The following is a 26,324-nucleotide window of genomic DNA, read 5'->3' as shown; positions in this document are numbered from 1 at the left end:
TGTCGTGACGCTTTTGTTACTGATGTTGCTTAAATCGCCAAAAATTTAAAAGATCACGAGGATTTACACGATTTTCCCTTGGTTTGAACTCACCTTACACAGGTATCCTTCATGAATGTTTCCGTTGCTTTGAGCTCATCTTACCAGGTATCCTTCACTGATGTTTCCCTTGGTTTGAGCTCACCTTACCCAGGTATCCTTCACTGATGTTTCCCTTGCTTTGAACTCACCTTACACAGGTATCCTTCATGAATGTTTCCCTTGCTCTGAGCTCACCTTACACAGGTATCCTTCACTCGTGTTTCCCTTGGTTTGAGCTCACCTTACACAGGTATCTTTTACGCATGCTTCCCTTGGTTTGAGCTCACCTTACACAGGTATCTTTTACTCATGTTTCCCTTGGTTTTAGCTCACCTTACCCAGGTATCTTTCACTCCTGTTTCCCTTGGTTTTAGCTCACCTTACCCAGGTATCTTTCACTCCTGTTTCCCTTGATTTGAGCTCATCTTACCCAGGTATCTTTCACTCATGTTTCCCTTGGTTTGAGCTCACCTTACCCAAGTATCCTTCACTGATGTTTCCCTTGGTTTGAGCTCACCTTACACAGGTATCTTTCACTCATGTTTCCCTTGGTTTGAGCTCTTCTTACCCAGGTATCTTTCACTCATGTTTCCCTTGCTTCGAGCTCAGCTTACCCAGGTATCCTTCACGAATGCTTCCCTTACTTTAAGCTCACCTTACCCAGGTATCCTTCACCAATGCTTCCCTTGCTTCGAGCTCACCTTACCCAGGTATCCATCATGAATGTTTCCCTTGCTTCGAGCTCACCTTACCCAGGTATCCTTCACGAATGCTTCTCTTACGATAAGCTCACCTTACCCAAGTATCCTTCACCAATGCTTCTCTTGCATCGAGCTCACCTTTCCCAGGTATCCTTCTCTGATGTTTCCCTTGGTTTGAGCTCACCTTACCCAGGTATCCATCATGAATGTTTCCCTTGGTTTGAACTCACCTTACACAGGTATCCTTCATGAATGTTTCCGTTGCTTTGAGCTCATCTTACCAGGTATCCTTCACTGATGTTTCCCTTGGTTTGAGCTCACCTTACCCAGGTATCCTTCACTGATGTTTCCCTTGCTTTGAACTCACCTTACACAGGTATCCTTCATGAATGTTTCCGTTGCTTTGAGCTCATCTTACCAGGTATCCTTCACTGATGTTTCCCTTGGTTTGAGCTCACCTTTCCCAGGTATCCTAGATGAATGTTTCCCTTGCTTTAAGCTCACCTTACCCAGGTATCCTTCACTAATGTTTCCCTTGGTTTGAACTCACCTTACCCAGGTATCCTTCATGAATGTTTCCCTTGCTTTGAGGTCACCATACCCAGGTATCCTTCACTGATGTTTCCCTTGCTTTGAGCTCACCTTAATGCGCTGTCACACTTTGACGATTTAGCCAGCATATGCCGACTGATGAAAAATTTGTTTAAAACGCTGGCACACGTGGAATACGTTATGGGTAAGTTTGTATACGTTAAGAGCACGCTGAAAAACACTGCCATCTGTCGTAGTACGCTGGCTTTCATCGTTGTACTTTGCGGTTGTCCTCAAATTTTAGCATTCTTGAAATTTTACGACGTATGCCAGCGTATGACGCACACGTTCCGCTACGCTGGCCATAAGTTGTAGGCACGTTATGCGACCGTTGACACACGTCGACACATGTTACTTGTAAGTTACTCATAAGTCAAAACACGTTGTGGTAATGATTAGCATACCCGTAACTTATTTATAACCTATGAGTAACGTGTTGTAGGCACGTTACAAGATCGTTGACACACGTCGAGGCACGTTATGCGATCGTTGACACGCGTCGAGGCACGTTACTTGTAAGTTACTCATAAGTCGGAACACGTCGAGGTAATGCTTAGCGTACCCAAAACTTATTTCTAACCTATGAGTAACGTGCTTTGAACCTATGTGTAACGCACCTCCAACGCATATTGACGTATGTAGATGTATTTGATTGACGTCTTCCTGACGACCACAGAACTTACTGAACATGTTTCTAATTTACAGCTACCGTATAATGGCGTATTGGCAGCGTTAAAAAAAAGAAACAACAACAACAATAACTTCCGATATTTCGTCACGTGCCATTACGTCACATCCGATTGCCTCTTCAGTTTGCTCATGTCTTATTCTTAGTTCCTCCTCTGTGCATATTTTCTGTTTGAAGATATTGTCACGACGACGTCGAAACTTAAAAGCAAATGTCCGAATGTATTTTAAAAATCATGATGGACTAAAAAACAAACAAACAAACAAAAAAAACAACCACAACAACTTCAGATATTTCGTCACGTGCCTTCACGGAGCCAAGGAGAAAAAAAGAAAATGTGCCTTGACGGAGAAAATAAGTTTCGGGTACGCTAAACATTACCTCGACGTGTTTTGACTTATGAGTAACTTACAAGTAACGTGTGTCGACGTGTGTCAATGGTCGCATAACGTGCCTACAACTTATTCCCAGCGTAGCGGAACGTGTGAGCCATACGGCGAGTACGTCGTAAAATTTTCAGCATGCTTGAAATTTCACGACGTACTAAACGTACCATGAAATATGACAGCGTACTTCATCGTTTTTCAGCGTGCACCTAACGTATACACAACTTACCCATACCGTATTCGACGTGTGCCAGCGTTTTAGACACATTTTTCATAGGTCGGCATACGCTGGCTAAATCGTCAAGGTGTGACAGCACCTTTACCCAGGTATCCTTCACTGATGTTTCCCTTGGTTTGAGCTCACCTTACCCAGGTATCCTTCACTGATGTTTCCCTTGGTTTGAGCTCACCTTACCCAGGTATCAATCGCTCGAGAACCCAACGGTTTAAGGGTTTAAGTCACTTTGACCCGTGTGACATCGTCATCCGAACCAATGGCTCGTGATGCTTGGAACACACGCTCAAATCTCGTGTACCCTCTGCATTTGTTCATTGTGTCCGAATGTCCGCTTGTACTTCATATCGAAGTACAAGCGGACATTCCAGTGATGCACAAGGCAGCAGGTAGCATCATTCGCTGAGGGTGCGGCTGTGCCACTGATGCAGTGCCCTCTGCTGGTTAGGATAAGAATTTGTAGTTTGGTCAGGGTGCCGGTGATAGCTCGCCTACTGCTAAAGAGGAACACCACGGGATCTTTAACATTCCACCAACGAATGCATGATAGATGTTGATGAATCACCCTGCCTGTAAAAACAGCAAGATGACAGTTTACAGCTGTGTCGGGATTCGAACCCAGAGTGGACACCTCGAGGTCGTCCTGTGGACCCACTGAAGTCCCCTCACGTCTCCGAATGTATTTGTCTTGATGTGATCTCTGTACAAACTCACCTGTCGCATCAGATCAATATAATAAATAAATAAACTAACGAGTTAATAACAACATTGCTGATCTCGACTGGAAAATCTGTGGTTAAAACGGTTTGCCTCGATCACGTGATGCCGAAACAGTTAATTTCACATCATTTTGCTCCAAGAGAGATTCCTCGTAAATTTCCAGTGAGGGTTTGATCCGATATCTTCATTCTGTCTGTTTGTGCACATCCCACGTTTGAACAGGCATGTTAAACCATAGATACAAAATGATGACATGATATCGATTCACTTACCAGGTTATCGATGTGGAAGCAGAGATTTCTGCAAAATCTTCAGATTCCCTGAGGTTGCCACAGCATTCCCAGGATGTTTTTCTTCATCGTTTTTCAGCGTGCACCTAACGTATACACAACTTACCCATACCGTATTCGACGTGTGCCAGCGTTTTAGACACATTTTTCATAGGTCGGCATACGCTGGCTAAATCGTCAAGGTGTGACAGCACCTTTACCCAGGTATCCTTCACTGATGTTTCCCTTGGTTTGAGCTCACCTTACCCAGGTATCCTTCACTGATGTTTCCCTTGGTTTGAGCTCACCTTACCCAGGACCCACTGAAGTCCCCTCACGTCTCCGAATGTATTTGTCTTGATGTGATCTCTGTACAAACTCACCTGTCGCATCAGATCAATATAATAAATAAATAAACTAACGAGTTAATAACAACATTGCTGATCTCGACTGGAAAATCTGTGGTTAAAACGGTTTGCCTCGATCACGTGATGCCGAAACAGTTAATTTCACATCATTTTGCTCCAAGAGAGATTCCTCGTAAATTTCCAGTGAGGGTTTGATCCGATATCTTCATTCTGTCTGTTTGTGCACATCCCACGTTTGAACAGGCATGTTAAACCATAGATACAAAATGATGACATGATATCGATTCACTTACCAGGTTATCGATGTGGAAGCAGAGATTTCTGCAAAATCTTCAGATTCCCTGAGGTTGCCACAGCATTCCCAGGATGAAAGGGGGGACGAATGGGGGAGGACCAGTGAGGAGGGAGGATAAGGGGAGGGTATGGACAGGATGTGAGATAAAGGATGGGCAGGAATGAATAAATAAATATATATATATATATATATATATATATATATATATATATATATATATATATATATATATATATATATATATATATATATCGTGGGGTTAGGGGTTGTTATAAGTGAAGCTGCTTACCGTTTACTAAATCGAGAAAGGATACACCAGTTTCCATGGCGACGGGATGGATGCGCAGGTTTTTGTCCAATGGGAAACGTCAGAGCTGGACATGCTGCTGCAGAGTGTTGGCCTGGAATCGACGAGCTGCTGCTGAGACACGTTAACCGATTAGTTGTCAGTTGTCACGCACTCAGGATCATCCGGTCTCGGTGACACGAGCACAGCAGGTGCATCACTCGGTTGAGTCACTCATTTCGGACAGGTGAATCACTCGGTTGAGTTTCCTCATTTCGGACAGGTGCTCACTCGGTTGTGTGTCCTCATTTCGGACAGGTGCTTATTCGGTTGAGTGTCCTCTTTTCGGACAGGTGCATCACTCGGTTGAGTGTCCTCATTTCGGACAGGTGCTCACTCGGTTGTGTGCCCTCATTTCGGACAGGTGCTCACTCGGTTGAGTGCCTCATTTCGGACAGGTGCTCACTCGGTTGAGTTTCCTCATTTCGGACAGGTGCTCACTCGGTTGAGTGTCCTCATTTCGGACAGGTGCTCACTCAGTTGAGTGTCCTCATTTCGGACAGGTGCATCACTCTGTTGAGTCACTCATTTCGGACAGGTGCTCACTCGGTTGAGTGTCCTCATTTCGGACAGGTGCTCACTCGGTTGAGTGTCCTCATTTCGGACAGTTGCATCACTCGGTTAAGTCACTCATTTCGGACAGGTGCTCACTCGGTTGAGTGCCCTCATTTCGGATAGGTGTATCACGTGGTTGAGTGTCCTCATGTCGGACAGGTGCATCACTCGGTTGAGAGTCCTCATTTCGGACAGGTGCTCACTCGGTTGAGTGCCCTCATTTCGGACAGGTGCATCACTCGGTTGAGTGTCCTCATTTCGGGCAGGTGCATCACTCGGTTGAGTGTTCTCATTTCGGACAGGTGCATCACTCGGTTGAGTGCCCTCATTTCGGACAGGTGCATCACTCGGTTGAGTGCCCTCATTTCGGACAGGTGCATCACTCGGTTGAGTGTCCTCATTTCGGACAGGTGCTCACTCGGTTGAGTGCCCTCATTTCGGACAGGTGCTCACTCGGTTGAGTGCCCTCATTTCGGACAGGTGCTCACTCGGTTGAGTGTCCTCATTTCGGACAGTTGCATCACTCGGTTGAGTGTTCTCATTTCAGACAGGTGCATCACTCGGTTGAGTGTCCTCATTTCGGACAGGTGCATCACGTGGTTGAGTGTCCTCATGTCGGACAGGTGCATCACTCGGTTGAGAGTCCTCATTTCGGACAGGTGCATCACTCGGTTGAGTGTCCTCATTTCGGGCAGGTGCATCACTCGGTTGAGTGCCCTCATTTCGGACAGGTGCATCACTCGGTTGAGTGTCCTCATTTCGGGCAGGTGCATCACTCGGTTGAGTGTCCTCATTTCGGGCAGGTGCATCACTCGGTTGAGTGTTCTCATTTCGGACAGGTGCATCACTCGGTTGAGTGTCCTCATTTCGGACAGGTGCTCACTCGGTTGAGTGCCCTCATTTCGGGCAGGTGCATCACTCGGTTGAGTGTTCTCATTTCGGACAGGTGCATCACTCGGTTGAGTGTCCTCATTTCGGACAGGTGCTCACTCGGTTGAGTGCCCTCATTTCGGGCAGGTGCATCACTCGGTTGAGTGTTCTCATTTCGGACAGGTGCATCACTCGGTTGAGTGTCCTCATTTCGGACAGGTGCATCACTCGGTTGAGTGCCCTCATTTCGGACAGGTGCATCACTCAGTTGAGTGTCCTCATTTCGGACAGGTGCATCACTCGGTTGAGTGTCCTCATTTCGGACAGGTGCATCACTCGGTTGAGTGTCCTCATTTCGGACAGGTGCATCACTTGGTCGTGGTGGTTTCGCCCTGACGGTCTGGATTCAATCCCCAAGGCAAAAGAATTGGGTTCAATTGTCCCAACAGGTACAAACTGTCACCTGGTACTTCGCAAGTCCTTGGATACAATGTCCCTTTGGACTGGACGTTGAGCCGGCTGTCCTGTTTGCTCGTACATGTTGTGAATGTTTAAAAAAAAAATTCATGTACTTGTCTATTATTTACGTACTATTGGAATGTACCTTTCGATCCTTTAGACTACTGAGAGCCCTTAGACCTTTGAAGACCCTCTAGATACCATATGCCATGGCTTAAACAAACAAACAAAAAAGCAATGCCATTGTGTGCCAATGCTGTGGATTCATCTTCGGGGGTAGTGAGTGAACCACAAACGAACCTATCAGTCTCGGTGTTAAGAAATACAAATTGGACATAACAAGGTGTGTTCGGTTAACAAGCAGCTTGCTAGCGCTTGCCAAGCCAGCCGTTCCTTATATCAACGGTTTCCAATAGAGTGCTTGCTTGAGTATTGAAACCACTTGGCGAGTGCTCCACAGTAACCTTGGTAACTGAACACACTCCTGGTATTTCATCGTGAAACTAAAACAGCACTCGGTGGAGAGCATACCTCCGCCAGGCTGAACAGTACACGTTTTGTACTCCACTGATAGGCCGGATCTGGATTCGGACCTGAACCAAAATCTCATCCGCTTGTTCTTGTCACCTCCCCAACTCATCCACCAAGTTCCCTCACAATCAGTCCATAACCTTTTGAGATTTTGTGTTCACAGACAGACAAACAGGGGGTGACAACACAACCTCGATGCACCTGCGGTGGTGGAGGTAACATGGCGACTCCATCATGGCTCAAGGGAAAACTTTAATCAATGGAGTTACTATCCATACACTCAGGAAAAACAGAGTGTGCTCATGCAAATGTGGAGCAACGTCTCGAAGTAACAAGCTCAAATGAGCTAAGGTCCTCGTCGTCTTAATGATGACGTCATAAAACGAATATGACGTCATTGTGATGTATCAGGTTTGCGATTAATTATCTGTGCTAATGCCCGGCTCGATTCCCGCAAACAAAATTCAAACGGCTTGCCTAGTTTCGGAGATAATGGTATCGGCGATTTCCATTCGCGGCGATATTATGACGTCAACTTTTTTTCTCGGAAGAATTTCCAAAATCGGAGATGGTTACTGCCTGCGCGTGGGCTTTCTGCATATACATGGCAAGTCTCACGAAGATCCGATGAAAACTCTGGGTTGTGAAACAAAAAATGTCAAAAAACATGAATGACGTCATAAAAATTGATATGACGTCACAGTGATGTATTATATGTGCAGTAATTCATCTCTGCTCATGCCCTGTTCGATTCCCGCAAACAGAATTCAAAAAGCTTGCCTAGTTTCGGAGATAATTTTTTTCGGCGATTTCCATTAGCGGAGATATTTTGACGTCATAACTTTTTTTTCTCGGAGGAATTTTCAAAATCGGAGATGGTTAGTGTCTGCGCAGGGAATTTTTACATGTATATGCCAAGTTTCAGGAAGTTTCGATGAAAACTGGAGGCTGTGAAACAAAAAAGTCCACAAGAACAACAACGTGAGTCAGACTTCGAGGTCCTCCATGAGGATCTAAAAATGTGGTTATTATGGTGAATTAGAGACCGCTCATGTAATAAGTTCGTCAATGAAAGATCAATGTGATGTCGGTTGAAGATCTTCTTGCGGATGCCACAGGTCGCCAGGGGTTCCATGATTTTTTTTCTGGAGGCACAGCTGGACCTCTCAGCTGCACCCTTCGCCAATGACGCTACCCCACCGCCTTGTGCTGCATGTCGTGCATCCGAAAGAAGAAGACGAAGAAGAAGTTCTGCCACTAATGCAGTGCCCCCTGTAGGTTAAAATAGGAATTTGTAACTTGATGGTGGTGCTGGGGATAACTCACTTACTCTTCAAGAAGGACACCGTGGGATCTTGAACGTCCACCAACTAATACCAGGAGACGGGACGGCACGTACATTGATGAATCACCCGGCCTGTGAAACACCAGGATGACCGTTTACAGCTGGGTCGGGATAAGGTTACAAGGAAATATAAACAAGGAAATTTGATGCAGGAGGAGGTCGTTCAGGCCATCATGACTGGAGGTGTGACACCAGCACACCACCACCACCACCACCACCACATTAAACTAGAGAGTTCATAGAACATGATGCCCCGCACAGCGTTACTTAAATTTTTCATGAAATAGTGATTTTAACGATAGTTAAAAAAAAACAATCCGAAAGTTTAGTGCTATTGAAGTCGTCCAGAAGCTGTCCCTAACAAAGGGAACAGCAGGAGAAAAGGGAAGCAACAGCAGGGCGGAAGGAGAAAGTAGTCAGAGACGGACAAACAAGGGATGCAAGTAATGATGAGGGGTAAGGGAGAATGCAAAGGGCGGACAACACGGATACATCAACAAAATTGTGTTTGACCAGTTTGTGATTTTGTCAAGGTCTGAGGAGAGAGAAAAGAGTCTGCTGCCTGTCAGTCAGAAGGATGAGAGATGTCACGGCAGAGAGTGGAGTCATCAGCAAAGAGATAAAGAGGATTTCCCAGAGAGTCAGTGAGATCATTGATGAAGATTAGGGATAATATTGGGCCTAGAACACTGCCTTGGGGTACTCCATCCTTTACAGGGAGAGGAGATTAAAGGGTTCTGATGAGAGCCACATGTTGTCTACAAGAGTGGAGGAAGTCAGTAATCCAAGAATGGAGTTGGCCTTGGATTCCATAAGCAGACAGTTTGTAGAGCAAGGCAGGATGCCAGACCGTATCAAAAGGTTCATATATGTCCAGAGAGATAGCCCTGATCTCATGTCCGATATTGAGTGCCTCCATCCATTGTTGAGAGAGTCGAAGCAGCATGTCTAAGGTAGAGTGACCAGGTCTGAATCCAAATTGATGATCTTAGACGAGGTTGTTGGAGAAAAGGAATGATCTTATGGCAACTGCGATGATGGATTCCATTACCTTGCTCATGATTGGAGGTACAGTAAGCTAATTTGTCTGGAGTTTAAGGGGGATCTGTTTTCGCACCTCTTTATGTAATGCTGTGACGTTGTCTGATTTCCAATTTCCCAGGTGGATATAGAAGACCGGTCCTGAAAAGTAACAAAATATAAAAACGTGAATACATGAAGCATGAATGAAGAAGCATGTCACACTTTTTGACCCGCGAATTCGCGAGATCCGCGAATAGCGAATCTGCGAACCGCGAGGTCCGACAGTTCGGCAAAACTGGAGGTTCCTTGAAATATTATGACGAAAGATTTGTGTTCTCCAGTCTTCAAGTATATAATTAAATTAAAATAAAATAAATACTGTAAAAGATGTATTAATTAATTAATTCCGGAACTTACTGCCATTTCACGCTGTTTCTCTTACGTTAACACGTTAAATTAGTTCTTCTTGCCAATTGTTTGTGTCCTTTATAACATCCTTAAAAACCACAGGTTTCCTGTTTGGAATGATTTTCAATTTTGTTTGACCGACAGGCAGGGAGACAAAAATAATATGATCTCACTCCTCTCTGCACATATTAGAGCATACACCCTGAGTCTGGGAGGTCAGCAATTTGAACCCCAGCCGAATCCGACTGAAGACTTAAAAAATGGTACATGCTGCTTCCTTGCTCAACACTCAGCATTTATAAGGACAGAGCACGGACAAACAACCATAGTTCTGTAATAATAGTGCAGGCTTTAATAGGCCTCATGGAAGTTCCTTGTAAGGGAACTCATATTTATTATTGGCTTTCACCATGGTCATTCCACCTTGGACATGCTTCTTCTTCCGTCGGGCAATGGATGGGTGCTCTCAATCTCAAGCTATCCAAACAGATGGGTCATGGCTGTCCAATCAGATCCTGCCCCTCCAAGTCATATGCATTGTGCGAAGAAACCTTTCCTTGTTATCTTCCCTAAGTCCAAACTCAATACTCACCTCCATTATTTCATCACCCTCTGTTCTCCCCTGTCTCACTGTCTTACTGTGTCAGGTATTGCAATCTCTTCCGTACATGATTGCAAGTCTGCTTCCCAGCTCATCCTCCCCACAAGCTTCTATGTGCATTTCTCATACCTACTTATCTTATACCCATTTGTAGTCCACTCTTCCTAATTCCTCTGACTCTGTGACATAATAAGTAGAACATCCGCTTGAGTTTTGAAGGTGGTTGATTGGATTCCGACTTGAGCAGTCAAACCAAAGATTTAGTAAATGATATATGTGCTGCTTCCTCGCTTGATGCTCAGCATTTAAAGGATAGAGCACGGATACATCCTGTGGGTTGGCCTCCTATGGAGAAGAGGTAATGTCTCCTTACCCAATGACTGCGGGGAAGATGTTATGCCAGATGGCATTCCTGGTACCCAGAGTGCTCCAGTAAGTTACATCCCTTCTTCCCAAAGCTCAAGAGCCGTTTGTCCGAAGTCAAGGCGGTGTTTTCTCGCACATTTGTCGACATGTGTGTGTGATTTGTATTGCAGCTTCTCCACGAACCGGAGACCTTATCAATTGTTTTTTTTGTTTTTTTTTTATATTTTAGCCCACAAAGACCCTAAGTTTCACTTTCATCTGATTTTGATCTTCGCTACTTTCTCTAATCACACGTGTATTTGTGATCAAGATCCAAGCACGTTACGGCTTATCCCTGCACGACTGGCGTCCTACCCTCAAAATTTTATCGGTCTCTAGATTCTCAAATTGATGAACCGAGGAAATAAAACAAGTCAAAGCAAAATGCCAACATTGCAACAGCGTGGGACTTGGAGATTTATTAGAAACATAACAATGAAATAAGGTGCACACAAGCACGTACAATCCATAATGCTAGGGTTAACTTCCCTAGATGTTTGACAAAAACAAAAATACAGGAGTGAAGCTGAAAGGCTTGCACACCCTGCTCCCTGCACTTAACTGTGGCGGTACACCCCACAGCACGACAAGGTTAATGCCTTAGGCATTACAAAGATGTGACACGGTCACAAAGAGAAAAACGACTCGCACAGTTTGTAAGTGCCAAAATCACAATTTCATGCCTCGTATAAATAATTATCACTGATAGTACAGTGTTGGACAGGATATAGTTTCTCTATAGTTACTCTATGAAGACAAATTCAACACTTCTCTGTGAAAAGGCCAGTAATCAGCACAATCTGGAAGACAATTACCTTTCACCATCAATAAAATAATCCATTATATTATCAATAATAGTAGCAGTTACATTATACAATGTGTATAACTAAAATCGAGCTGGTGGAACATCCATCAAGAGTTACAAACGAACTTGATTAGGTGCCAGTGGAGGTATCAGAGACTTTGGTCGGTGAAGCCAAGTGGTGACCATAACATATGGTCAACAAAATGGCACCCGCTTCAAACCCGATGCCATGTTCTCTTGCTCCACTTAGGTGGTTACAACCAGCAGAGCACAGGTCTTCATATCAACACCGGTGCAGCACAGGTGCAACCCACGGCGACACGGAGGTGCTCCTGGTGGTAGCGCACCTGCCCACCCGGGCATTCTCTGTGGTGCAGCACAAGTATTGAGCCATACACGGGCACAGAGACACTGTGATGCACCTCGGTGCCATTCGAAGGGTTGATACAGCCACGGCAAAGACATACGGCCTCAATGATCGCCTCGGGTACACGGCCTTTCTTGTGGTTAATTCTGTACGAGGAGAGCGAAGAGAAAGACAAGAGAGTCATGAGTGTTTTCAAATTAACAAAACACAAATCTCAATTTGTACTCAAGTTATCAACTGCACAGAACTATCCATCCCACACCTAAAATAACCTACTTGAAAGTCCAGGGAGACAGTGAGCGATCCTTCAGATCTGACTTCTCCAAGAAGCTTGGGGTCCAATTTGGGCACGGTGGGATGGACTTCTGCAAGTTCCTCGGATTCTGCGACAGGAGAATTTGCAGCGGCGGTGTTTTCAGACGCTTCAGCAACTTCTCCTCCGGGATAGGCTGTCGGCATTCATTCTGGTATTCAAAGGAATGAACCAAGAGCAGCGGCGAGGAAAGCAGCAGCAGCAGCGAGATCTGTGTGAAGTAGCATAGAATCAGCATTTTATAGGTAAATAGATCTATCCTTCATGGTTTTCTCATTTCGAATTGTAAACCAAGCTCGCAGTGGAACCTCAAACAAACAAGATGCGCAGAAATTGAAAGACAAAAGGCATTTGTGCAAGTCACGAGGCTTACTCTCACCTGTACAAAACTCATGATCCAGTTCAATTCGCTCTTCCTTGTAAGAAGTTTCGGTTTTATTGAAGTTTCTTCTTCCAAGTCGCTCTGGTTCTGGAGCTCTGTAAGGTGGCACTGCATGTGAGGCATTTGTGTTGTGCTTTTATCCTGACTGTTTGAGGGTGGTCCCACAGTGTGGGGATTCCACTCGATGCCACGGGCATTCAGCTGTATCAAAAATTTTCACAACCTCTGCCCCAACATGTCTAGGGGAAGAACTTGTAGTACATTCTACGTCTTTCAAATAATACACATAACGGGGTGTTCTACTATCAGGGTTCAATGAAAACCTGCTGTAAAATCATTTGCATTATTTATCAACCAAATAGCAACAGAGGTGAGGTCGGCCTTCTTAAACAAAATGAAGCCTCAAAAATACTCTTTAAAATAAGTCTCGTCATCAGGACACCCATGCGAGTCGGCGAGCTATCGCCGGAATCCTGGCCAAGTACGGTCAGCCGATTTGTGAAAGACTCGGGCCAAGCTTCCCGCGGCCAACCCCAGAAGAACGTGGGTATAATTGTGGCCGTTAAAGAAAAAGACAACCGGAGTAACCTTGCTCAGGTCGTCATATCCTTCTCTTCCACAATTCTTTCCAAGTCTCTGCTCACTTTTGTGGTTGTGATTTAAAAGTACGCCTCACCAGCTTAAGCCGAAAAATAATTGCGGTGAACAGCATTGGGAACTATTATCGAGTAAAGAAACTTTTGCTTAAATAAAAGAAAATAAACATAACATGAGAACTCCTCCTGACACGAAGCAGGTGACACTTCCATTTGTGTATTCCGGAATCCGAGTTCTGCCGGACCCCGCTATTTGCGGATCCCGCATATTCGCGGTTTATAAAATGCGACTGCTTCGGCATTTGCAGTTCTGTGTTTTGCGTTTTCACGATTTCTTCGTGGGTGTTTTTTTTTTGTTTTTTTGTGTTTTTGTGTGTTTTTTTTGGAGGTTCGCGGTTTTTCGCGGGTATATTCGCGGGTTTTTTATGGGCATATTCGTGGCATTTCACGCATTTATTCGCGGTTTTTCAGGGACGTATTCGCGGGTTTTTTATGAGCATATTCGAGGCTTTTCGCGAATTTATTCGCGGTTTTTCAGGGACGTATTTACGGGTTTATATGGCCATATTCGAGGCTTTTCGCGCATTTATTCGCGGTTTATCAGGGACGTATTCGCGGGGTTTTTTATGGGCATATTCGAGGCTTTTCGCGAATTTATTCGCGGTTTTTCAGGGACGTATTCGCGGGGTTTTTTATGGGCATATTCGAGGCTTTTCGCGAATTTATTCGCGGTTTTTCAGGGACGTATTTGCGGGTTTTTATGGCCATATTCGAGGCTTTTCGCGAATTTATTCGCGATTTATCAGGGACGTATTCGCGGGGTTTTTTGCAGGCATACTTACGGTTTTTTATGGGCATATTCACGGTTTTTTGTGGGCATATACGTGGTTTTTGTGGGCATATTTGCGATTTTTGTGGGAATATTCGCAGTTTTTTTGTAAGCATATTCACAGTTTTTGCAGGTATATTCACGGTTTTTTATGGGCATAGTCACGGTTTTTTGTGGGCATATTCGCGATTTTTGTGGGAATATTCACGATTTTTTGTAGGCATATTCACGGTTTTTTGCAGGTATATTCACGGTTTTTTATGGGCATATTCACGGTTTTTTATGAGCATAATCACGGGTTTTTGCAGGTATATTCACGGTTTTTTATGGGCATATTCACGGGTTTTGCGGGCATTTTCGCGGTTTTTTGCGGGTATATTCGTGGTTTTTCGCGAGTTTATTCGCGGTTTTGTTTGAATATTTGCGGTTTTTGTAGGCATGTTCACGGGTTTTTTTGCGGGCATATTCGTGGTTTTTCGCGAGTTTATTCGTGGTTTTTCACGGACGTATTCGCAGTTTTCACGGACGTATTCGCGGTTTCGCACGGGCGTATTCATGGTTTTTTCGGCGGGCATATGCACGGATTTTTTTGCGGCCATATTCGCGGTTTTCATGGACGTATGTGCAGTTTTGCACGGTGTATTCGTGGTTTTTTTGCAGGCATATTCACGTTTTTTTGCGGGCATATTCGCAGGTTTTTTGTGGGTATATTCGCAGTTTTTCACGGACGTATTCGCGGTTTTGCACGGGCATATTTGTGGTTTTTTGCAGGCATATTCCCAGTTTTTTGTGGGCATATTCACGGTTTTTGCAGGCATATTCCCGGTTTTTTGTGGCATATTCCCCGTTTTTTGCAGGCATATTCACGGGTTTTTTGTGGGCATATTCACGGTTTTTGCAGGCATATTCCCGGTTTTTTGTGGCATATTCCCCGTTTTTTGTGGGCATATTCCCAGTTTTTTGCAGGCATATTCACGGGTTTTTGTGGGCATATTCACGGGTTTTTTGTGGGCATATTCATGGTTTTTGCAGGCATATTCACGGTTTTTTGCAGGCATATTCGCAGGTTATTTGCGGGAATATTCGCGGTTTTTCACGGACGTATTTGCGGTTTTGCACGGGCATATTTGTAGTTTTTTGCAGACATAGTCAACGGTTTTTTGCGGGAATATTCACGCGTTTTTGTGGGCATATTCGCGGGTTTTTTGCGGGCATATTCGCGGGGCTTTTTGTGGGCATATTCGCGTTTTTTGCAGGCATATTCACGGTTTTTTGTGGGCATATTCCTGGTTTTTTGCAGGCATATTCACGGTTTTTTGTGGGCATATTCATGGTTTTTTTGCAGGCATATTCCCGGTTTTTTGTGGGCATATTCCCGGTTTTTTGCGGGCATATTCGCGGGTTTTTTGCGGGCATATTCGCGGGTTTTTTTCTGGTATATTCGCGGGGCTTTTTGTGGGCATATTCGCGGATTTTTGTTGGCGTGTTTGCAGTTTTTCGCAGGCATATTCACGGTTTTTTTGCAAGCATATTTGCAGTTTTTCCTGGGCAAATTCGCGATTTTTTGCGACCATATTCACGTTTTTTGCAGGCATATTTGCGGTTTTTTGCGGGTATTTTTGCGAGTTTTTGTCGGTGTATTCAGGGTTGTTTTTGCTGGTGTATACACAGTTTTTTGCAGGCTTTTTGCTTTTCCTTCATGAATCACGAACCACCGGGAACCTATCCCCCCTTTTTCCATTGAAACAATGCCCCGCTATTCACGGATTCACTATTTGCAGCATTTTCCAGGAACATATCCCTTGCTAATAGCAGGGTCTGACATTACTTTAAAATGTACAGTTGTTTGAACATCCTAATATGGAATAGGCAAAGCCTAGAAGCGAACATGGAATTATTCTTACATTCGCTTCTGACTTTACCTATAACTTGTTGACAACTGTATACGCAATTTCCGGTTACTTCGGCCTGGATTTGGATCATTTAATCACGATTAAAAATTATTTTTTGTTGATGCGGGAGATATCTTATATATTATTTCCGAGTTTGTGGTTTCATGTCGCGCTATCTTCGACTTTGTTCTGCGCTCGAGTAACGTCATATTCGGCTTACATTATCTCAAAGACCATATGAGGTGCATGGTACAAAAAGAAGTAAATAAAATGGTTCTGAAACAGTGAAATCGTATTCCACTTTCTGCATTAAAGTAAAATTACTACTGATACTCTGCATCAGTTCCTTTCTCAAACACACCCACCCCAACATGTCGCGCAGAGCGCGGGTTATGCTAGTCTTTATTAAAATCAGTGGAGGAAATATACACCATGTCTGATATTATTTGGGTCTTTCATGTCTCCGACGATGCCTTTATCTCCCGGCATGCATCATTCCCCATGACAAAAACCAGAAACAAAACAAAAACAGAAGCAAAAGGGTCATAGGCAACGACACGGATTCACAATTGGCAGGGTATTGTGTTGTTTTGTTGTTTCCTATTCTCTCATATGCACGCGTTAAGTAATATTCACAAGATAGAAATAAAACCCAATCGTGTTTATACACCGCACAGCATTTAAAAACAACCGGAAGCAAAAGGTCATAGCTAACGACACGGATTCCAAATTGCCAGGGTATTGTGTTGTTGTTGTTGTTGTTGTTGTTGTTTCCTATTCTCTCATGTGCACGCGTTAAGTATGAAGCTCACTGCGTTCGCTATAACAAATGCAAATGTATGGTTTCTCACATCTTGAAAGTGACTATTTTAAAGTTAAGTAAAACTAAACTTCACATCAACCTCTGGGTTTTGAGTGTTTAAGACTATAATAACAGCAAGAATGTGGTGAAGTGTGTTTAAGAATTAACTCGTGTACCTTCCCTATCCACTATAGATAGAGGGCTTCCTCCATTGGATTGGAAGTCTGAATGGCTAATGTCCTTGCACTGACACTGAACCTTCATTCCACGTGCTGGGATTCATTTTCCGTCCCAATTGAGCTGAGCTTAGCTATTCCAGTGACCCTTCTTTGTCTATCCCCAATCTGTCCAACTCTTATTTATATATTTCCCTGTTCTCTTGTCTTTCTCGCAGTTACAATTGTTGGAGCTGTATTTGTTGCTGTTTCGGTTTGGCGTATCACATCTTCTATTCGCTCCTGTTTTTTGGAAGTTTTTCCAAGGTGAGAGACACCTTTTCAGGCTTGTCGTGTTCATGCTTGTGTACAAATTGTATTCGGTCATCTGTTTAACTTTTTACCTACTCTGCTAATCCTACAGTCATTGGCTCTGTGCACTTGATTGAGTTCCATCAAAAACTTGAGGCCGCAACATCCTCCTTTCCTCAGCAGGCACATTCTCGGGATGCATTGATTTTTGTGGAACATTTTGTGGATTGTGAGGAGTTTCCTTGCTCTGATATTTAGTTTTCTGATTCCCGCTCGTGGCCAGGTTACTATTCCGCAGCTGTATTGGAACACTGGTACTGATAGTTGGTTTATGGCTTTAATTTTGTTCCTGGGGAGAGGTGTGTTTTCAGGATCAGCCTCGTTCTACGCAGGTATTCTTTGGTAATTGTTTTGCACATTTTTTTTATGACATATTTGGTGGTTCTCATCTTATACTCCAAGGTATTTGGAAGATGCTTTGTTGTGTAGCTCCTGTATTGTTGTATCTAGTTCGATTTTTATGTGTGTCATCAGATGCAAGTTTAAAATGTAAAAGAAAAACGTTTTTTTTGTGAGAAAGTAACTTCCCCAAACACACTGGGTACCAGTAGTGTTGTCTAATGGCAGCACTTTTCTTTCTGCAGTCATTGGGGCAATTTTATGGAGAAATCACCTCCCACTCCCCATGAGATGCTAATCAATGGGGTTTGTCCATGCTCTATCCTCAAAATGCTGAGCATAAAGCGAGGAAGAAGCAGGTACCGTTATTAATCCCTTCTCTTTTAGGCTCAACCATTTTGATTGACTCGTACAAGACTGGTACAGGATTATGAATAAAATGTATATATTGTTGCGGTTCTCGGAACCGCATGCATACAACTTATAGTGTCCCAAGACAGTTATTCCATTATTATACGTGTAGATAGTCCCTTTCCATTTGTTTAGCGGGACAACAAGGGAGTGCGTTGCGATGATCTAATAGCGAGGGTTGCTTAAATAATTTTCTCCTTCATTTCATCCCTACTCTTCTTCTTTTCTGATTATTCCTGAGGTAAATCAGCCACGTGCGCCTTCGCTGTAAGGTGGGGCCTCGTGGAGGCCAGTGCGTGCGGCGCCGCGGTGGGGAAACTGCAGCGCCGAGTCATGTGGTGTGCTTGTTGGTGCGGGATTATCGACTCGAGCTTCCGATGATCTGGGGAAGATTGCCCGTTACATTGAAAAGGCATACGAATGGGCACGAAGGTGTTTTTCACGGCATGGGAAACACAGCCAGCACGACGCCCACGCTGCATGAAATGCGTACGGAGGCCGATAAAGCCGACTCCACGCCATGTTGGGCAGGATACGAGTGTGCTGGTAGAAGCGGCTTGTTCCTTTTCAACCTCAATATCTGACACATATTGGTGTTCGCCCCGCGCACACGCTAGCGGAGTCGTGTGAACGCGAGCGGGGGCCACGTGCGTAATGGCGGAACCGTGCGCACTGTATGGAATGTGCTCGAAAGTAGACACATACGTCGCTCGTGAGACATGCATGAATTTATTCATGATGTTGTACATTCGGTCCTCGCTGGCAGCAGTGGATTCTCCATGGACGGTGAATGTCTTCTCGTCTCTCCGGCCAGCGAATCTGCGATCAAGCCAGGGAATGTACAGTGCGGGCCACGTTGGCGCACGTGGAACGAGCATGTTGATCAACGCTGGTCAAACGCCTGAGCAGGCATGTGGGACCCTTGACCGATCACCCAGGCACGGCTGGGGGTTTTTGCAGGATGATTCGCATGCCAATTTCGGTGTGGGGAATTCGTGTCATGTCGTGGGGTCGGAGTGAGGTGTGTTCACTGTCTGGGATGGCCTTACCGGAAACGAAGTGAGGCAGTTTCCAGCCCAAGCTGGTGGGCCACGTGAGGGGTCGGGGCCAATCGGAGCGCCCGATTCAGGAGATGACGTTTCGATTTTTGGTGGCCCCTCCCCCTAAACTGCAAATCCTATGAAGGTTGGAGAAGTTCCTCCATCTCTTGCCTTTTCTGTCTCCCTTGCTTTTTGAGTTTCTCCCTGTCTCTCTCGCCTCGCCTCGTCGACACCGCCACAACCCGCCTCCTGCTGCTCGGACTCCGCCTCCTCGTCTCCGCTCACACGACGTCGACCCCACCCACCTACCTGTTCCCGCCTACTACTCCACCCTCGCACTCTGGACTCCGCCCCTTCTCGACTCAAGCTCCTCCTTTACGGTGCCCAATTCCTGGTTCTAAACTCCCTCTTCATCGGGTTTTCTGTGTCTGTGTGTGTGTGTGCGTGCATGTGTGTGTGTGCGTGCGCGTATGTGTGTGTCCTGGCGCCTGTCTGCCTAAGTAAGACAGCAGAAGATCGTTATTGTTATTATTGTTATTATTTTCACGTTAGGTCTGCTCTGTGTCCTCTTTTGTAAGTTTCCTGTTTATTGTCGCACCACATGCTTCTTTCTATCCCTGCATTACACACAACAATAAAACTATTCACTGTGCCACATAACTTTCTTCGCCTGCTTGTAAATAAATTATTATTATTAGGAATGTTTCCTGCTCGTTTTTGTCTTTTCTTCCATTGATCCAGCATGGTCCGAATCCTACTTTAGCCGGGACTTTATCCCCAATGATCCGTTCCTTTTAGGCGGTACGTCCTTGGCAGTGTCACTCGGCTGCATCCGATCCGGAAAAGTGATCCGGTTCGGACAAGACGTACCGAGGGCGTGTTCCCCGGTAATTAAATCACGTGATTAATTAGGTAATCCGATTAACTCAAAGACGGGAGGACCCTAGGTCACGCGGTTGAGTTATTGGCATCCACGGTCGGTTAAGGGACCCGCCATGTCATGGAATTATCCGTGTGCAACGGCCTACAATTCCAGGGAGTCTGGTGGGAGCCGAGATAGCTTCCCCCACCGAGTGGTCTTCTCACCCGACCCCTGGGCCTGCAACAATATTACTCATTATAAACTCTTACATGAATCTCTTCAACGCTTATGATGATAGACTTAAAAAAAAGATTAAAAAGACAAATTTTAACACAATCAGTGTTATCACAAGGGGGAGAAACAATGTGCATGTACTTGTGTGATATGAGATGGAAGTTCAGAATAAAAAAATAAAACTTTTCATCTTTATAAATATAAGATCCAATGTCTGCGAGTCAGTTTTGCATCTCCTTCCAAGTCAATGGTTTCAAAAAAGTGAAACTGATACATCGATCACCAAGGAACCGGGCAGTGCAACGTGAAAAAAAACAAAACATTGATTTGGACAAAAACATTTTCATTATTCAGAGCATGGCACCTCTAAGCTATCTAGCCTGGGTTTGAATCCTGACCCAGCTATAAACTGTCATCTTGGTGTTTCACAGACAGGGTGAATCATCAAGAATTATCCGTCGTTCGGATGGACGATAAATGGGAGTCTCATCTGCCAGCAATTGTTGGTCGATGTTAAAGATCCCACGGTGTCCTTCGTGAAGAATAAATAAAATAATATAATTTCACTCCATGTATTAAAAAGAGTGTATACAAGTAATGTTAAAGTTTGTTGTAGTACATTCATTCCTCAATTATAAGATCATTTGCATAGCAGTTGTCATTTTCACAACATCTCACCACATTATTACAACATATGTAAATCCATCCAAACCTTCAGTTTTACTGTTAAACATTTACCGTAAGTAGCTGTATATTATTCCCACTGAGTGATGTCACTTTATAATTATACTTTTATTCTTTTTTTTTCTTTTCTTTTTTTTAACCAATTCACTTTTCATCCCGAGGCAAGAAGGTGCGTGTTCTTTCAAGTTATTAGACCTAGAATGAAAGGAGAGAATGTGTGTGACATTGACATATGCAAAGTAGGGCATACAACATAGACGTGAAAATGTAGACATAAAACAAGGCGTACCATTTATAATATCAACTGTAGCATTTGCTTCCGATATAATATATATCAATAGAAGATGCGTTATATTACAAAATATCTTCCTTCAAAATCCCAATCAAAATGCCTTATGAAACGGTAGTTACACACCAAAATGAAAATGACATTCGGTAGAGTACATACCTCCGCCACGGTGAAAAGTTTACATTTTGTTTCCCACTGATAGGCCGGATCTGTATCTGGACCTGAACCAAAATCTAATCAGCTTGTTATTGTCACCTAACCAACTCTTCAACATAGTTTTGTAATAACTCGTCCACAACTTTTTGAGATATCGTGCTACATATCGTTTTTGGCCACATCTCTCAATGGTGCAGAATCACTTGAAAAATTTTCGGATCCGGATTCGTATCTTTTAGTAATCTGGTCTTTGCCATACACTCAACATGTCCACCAAATTCCATCCGAATCCGACCATAACCTTTTGAGATATCTTGCTCACAGACACACTGACATAACAGGCAACCATACAAAGTCAGACGGAGGTGAAAACATAACCTCCGTCCACCTTCAGTGGAGATTTTGCATCATTCTCTGTTAGTGTGCAAAAAAATGGAGGGCACCTGCTACTGAGGGGGCTCAAATAAAAATGAATTTTCCTGGACTTGCAGTGAGTTATCAACAGCCTTCTACAATGCACTCGATAATGACTCCTTGATCATTCCTCATGATAGATTCCACTGCATTGATGTACGTTTCCATCATTTACCACTTTAGGTGGCCTCCCAGACCTCTGCCGTGTTCCGCTGACGACGTTTAAATTCAGCGAACAAACTTATGATGGTGGCATGAGTAAGCTCATGTTATATTTTACTTCTCCAGCCTCCGAGATTCGTGGAAGAGCCGTCAGAAACACAAATCCCACACATATGCAGACAGAGAAACCAATCAACATATCACTGGACTTCAGACAAATACAATCATTGACTTTAGGGAAGTATCTTTACAGAACTCACTGGGTACCAGGGATGATGTCCAATTGGCAGCTCTTTTCTTTCTACAATCAATGGGGCATTTTAAGGGAGAAATCCCTTTCCCCCATTCTATGGGATGCCAGCCAACCTATGAGGTTTGCCCATGCTCTCAGACGGTGGTCTCCAACATTTTTAAACACAAGATCACTTTTAGAATCTAAATGCAATACAAGATCTACCGTTAAAAAATTCTACTTTGCTAAACCCCCCAAAAATGTACGCAATGCATAACCCTCACCTATTGTTGGTGTGACACCTGTGCTTGCACACTGTCTGCGAGTGCTTCGAAGTCTGCGTCGTAGTTTATCTGGGTTCTACCCGACATCTTTGATCCTTTCACATTTCTTTCTATTTTATTTTTTTTTTATAATTCTCTTTATTCATTAATATTCTTGCTTTTTTTTTTTTACATCTCTCTATTCCTCCATTTCATTATCTATCTCTCCAAGGAGAAGTGAATTCTTGCAGAAATTTTTCTGTAAGGCTCACTTGGCTGTGCCTGGATGGCTTTGAGGGTTGTGGAGTAGCAGCTGAAACCCGAATTCTATCCTGATGGCTGCATCTTTGCTCTTTATATTACTTCTTCAGGTTCCTTCTTGGTCTTCCGTTTCATTTCAGATGGCCAGCCTCGTAAAATCCATCAGATGGGCGTCCGTGAGACGAGTGCGATACTTGGACTCGATGATTTTCACCTGGGAAAAAGCCATGTCACAGAGCTGTGTGGAACCAAAGTAGGCCTTCACCTTGAGTGCACAGGATGTCAGAAGAGGGTACCTCTCTGTTTACGAGTCCCCAAGAGTCTTTGTCCCTTGAGTGAGCTTTCAGCTCCATGTCATTTTGCATGGTGGTTATCTCCATGTCAAGTCCACTACTTTGTTCATACACCTGCTGAAAGTTTGTCAATTCTCCAATGTCCACTTGAAGAAAAGGATTTCAGACAAACATCATGATTTCTTCCATCTTGTCTAACTCCTGATATCATCTATTGAATTCCTCTTCCAATCTGTTCAGGTGGTCACAGAATTTTTCTTGGATGGAACCTTTTCTTCGACATTTTGTGGGATTTTCTCCAGATTTGCGAAGTGCTCTGTCATCTACTGTTCTTTAACTGAGAGGACCACAGGCCTCGTTTCAACTTGAACGCACTCACTGCACTGATCATGTGTCACAAGTCCCTGTCCCTCCCCTGCAGTTCACGATTCAGCTCGTTCAATTTTGCTGTTATGGCCACGAGAAACCCCAAGTCTAGCAACCACACATTACCTGACAGTTCACTGTACACCTCATTTCTTGTTGATTTAAGAAAGGTGACAATTTCAGGGATTAGATTTTAAAAATCTCTGAAGGACTATTCCTCGACTTAACCACCTCACATCTGAATGAAGGATTAGCTCCCCGCAGGTGGCATCTATCTCATCGGGTAACGATTTGAATGAGCGATGTTGCAGAGCTCTGGCACGAATGATATTCATAAAAAGAAATTAACACAAACAAGCAATTTTCACTCCTGCACTTCCTTGGAGTTTTTTCTTAGTATGCATGCAAAGTTTCAGGCTGCTAGGTTTTCTGGTTTTGGAGTTATGGAGGACACACACACACACACACACACACACACACACACACACACACACACACACACACACACACACACACACACACACACACACACACACACACACACACACACACACACACACACACACACCCTTTTATTAGTATAGATTATAAACATTCCATGAATCTCTTGAACATTTGCAATAACAGAATGAAATATGAGATATAAAAGACAACGATAACGACATCAATGTTAACACAAAGGGTTGAAAGAAATAATGTACACATACTTGTGTGACATCAGATGGATGTTCATGATATAGAAATATAACTCATCATCCAAATAAATTTTGAAAAACTTATCACTTCTAAGAGATTTCTGCACTCTTCCCCCCCCCCCATTCTATGGGGAGCACCAGGGGTAGGGGGGTGGAGGGGGTACTTGGCGCTACCCAACTGGGTGAGCTTTTCCCTGCGGTGGTTTCGGAACTTGGACATTGAAAAGCCATGGCGTTATTGGGCCTCATGGTGATGACCTTTTGCCTACCAACCGGTGGCAATACTGCCTGACCCACATCCCAATATACACTTTATAGCAGCCTTTAGTGGCCTGAAAACAGACGTCAAAGCCAACATGATGAAGCTAAAATCCTTGCTCTGATTCTGAAATACCTACACCAAAAATTTGGGGCCTCTCGGTGCCACTGTTCGGTCATGAAAGAAAAACATACAAACGCACAAACACTTCAAATTATTTACAACATTATTTGATTGCATGTTGTATTAAAAAATGTATACAAGTATTATGTTAGCATTTGTTTCAATCTAACCTTACAGTATTTCCTCAATTATAAGATCATTTGCATTGAGCAGTCATCACCATCGCAATATTTTATCACATTTTTACCACATATTGAAATCCATCCAACCCATCAATCACTCTTTGAACAGTTACCCGGGGAGTGGTCCAACGATTTTTTTTTTTTTTTTTGACAAAATCACCTTTTATCCTCAGGCAAGAAGTTGCAGGTTTTTTCAGGTGATTTCAGAGACCTGCACTGAAAGGAAAGGATGCGTGCTGGCATCGACATGTACGCAAATTAGGACGAAAACCACAAGGCGTATCATATAATATCGACTGAAGCACGTGCTACCGATACTTATAATATCTACCTTTAACACCTTAAATCCAAATCCCTCAATAAACTAACTACCAGTTACAAACCAAAACCAGAAAGCATCTGAAAAGGCAAACCCCCTCCGCTTTGTATTCGGACTTTTTCTTCTTCCGCATGCTAAATTGTACCTTTGAGCTTTTGACCAAATTCTTAATTTATCCTTTCTATAATCTCATAATAAAGCTTTGTTGAAAATTTCAGGTCAATTGGATGAAAATTGACGATTTTACGAAGAAAATTGATGGTCCAACGACGACGATGAAAATTGACTCTCTGCTGTTTGGGTTCCTCTGATGATTGCAATGGAGTATTTGGTCTTGCGTTCTATTGTGTCACGTTGACCTTTGACCTTTTTGACCAAATTACCAATATTCATTCTTCATATTCTCATAATAAAGCTTTGTTGAAAATTTAATGACAAAAGCTCAAAAGGTAAAAGAAAAAGTTACGGCATGGACACACACACACACACACACACACACACACACACACACACACACACACACACACACACACACACACACACACACACACACACACACACACACGTGATTGTGAAACGAAAAGCAGCGGATACGCTCAGTTACAAACCCACGTGTGTTTTACATCAATGTGAACATACATGTTTAGTAGTAAATAAGCCCACATTATGGAAAAGTAGTTTTACAAGGACTGACAGGTAGTCTGCATTGGCAGAAAGGTCAGGTCAGGTATGGGAGCATGTGCCAGAACAGCACGTCGCTGCGTCCACTTTCCGCCGGTACTCCAGGGGCCTCTGTCTGGCCATCCCCCAGGCAGATGCCAGGCCCATCCCCATCTCCTTGAGATGATGGTCAACCTGTTGCAACCATGAGGCACGTGGTCGACCCACTGGCCTCCTCCACTCATGAGACTCTCTCGCTGAGAGAATCTGCTGAGCAGGATCAGAGTCAGGAAAACGAGTCACATGTCCATACAGCCGCAACTGACGCTCACGGACTATGCAGGTAACAAATCTCATCCGAGTCTCTCTCAGCAACCGCTCGTTGGACACAAAATCCGACCAGCGATAGCCAAGGATTCTCCGAAGAGACCTGGTACCAAAGGAATTAAGTCTCCGTCTCAGATACTTGGTCAGAGTCCAAGTCTCGCACCCATAGAGCAAGACTGGAAGTACCAAGGACCTGAAGACTCGGACTTTCGTCCTCCCGCACAGGTACCGGCAGCGCCACACCCCATGATCCAGTGAATCCATGACTCCCCAGGCCCGACCCAGACGTCTATTGACCTCTGACTCGCAGCCAGCAGAGACATGAATATCACTGCCAAGGTAAGTGAATCTCTCCACGACCTC

General features: G+C 44.0%; 2 protein-coding genes across 4 annotated transcripts in view; both read right to left on the bottom strand.

Annotated features, from left to right (window-relative positions):
* The window catches only part of LOC147022378 (NACHT, LRR and PYD domains-containing protein 12-like), a 41,069-nt gene extending 36,600 nt beyond the window's left edge, over nucleotides 1–4,469 (bottom strand). For 2 of the 3 annotated variants that reach the window (XM_085893236.1, XM_085893238.1), the window contains exon 1: nucleotides 3,675–3,750. The gene's annotated coding sequence lies outside the window, so the exon portion shown is untranslated. Of the gene's footprint in view, nucleotides 1–3,674; nucleotides 3,751–4,332 lie in introns of those variants that run through there. The other variant, XM_085893237.1, reaches the window with a different exon arrangement.
* A 6,812-nt stretch (nucleotides 4,470–11,281) lies between these two features.
* LOC147022377 (interleukin-25-like) lies at nucleotides 11,282–16,616 on the bottom strand. The gene is made up of 3 exons (XM_085893235.1): nucleotides 12,742–16,616; nucleotides 12,326–12,573; nucleotides 11,282–12,195 (listed from the first exon to the last, which is right to left on the bottom strand). Exons 1-3 carry the CDS (start codon nucleotides 12,865–12,867, stop codon nucleotides 11,961–11,963), a joined length of 609 nt encoding a protein of 202 aa, XP_085749361.1. The 5' UTR covers nucleotides 12,868–16,616; the 3' UTR covers nucleotides 11,282–11,960.
* Nucleotides 16,617–26,324: the final 9,708 nt, after the last annotated feature.

This window comes from Eptatretus burgeri, chromosome 8, assembly GCF_056783735.1.
Source record: "Eptatretus burgeri isolate ZD-2024b chromosome 8, Ebu_testis_v1, whole genome shotgun sequence".
NCBI classification, from domain to species: Eukaryota; Metazoa; Chordata; class Myxini; order Myxiniformes; family Myxinidae; genus Eptatretus; species Eptatretus burgeri.
This window is presented reverse-complemented; position numbering and strand designations above follow the sequence as displayed.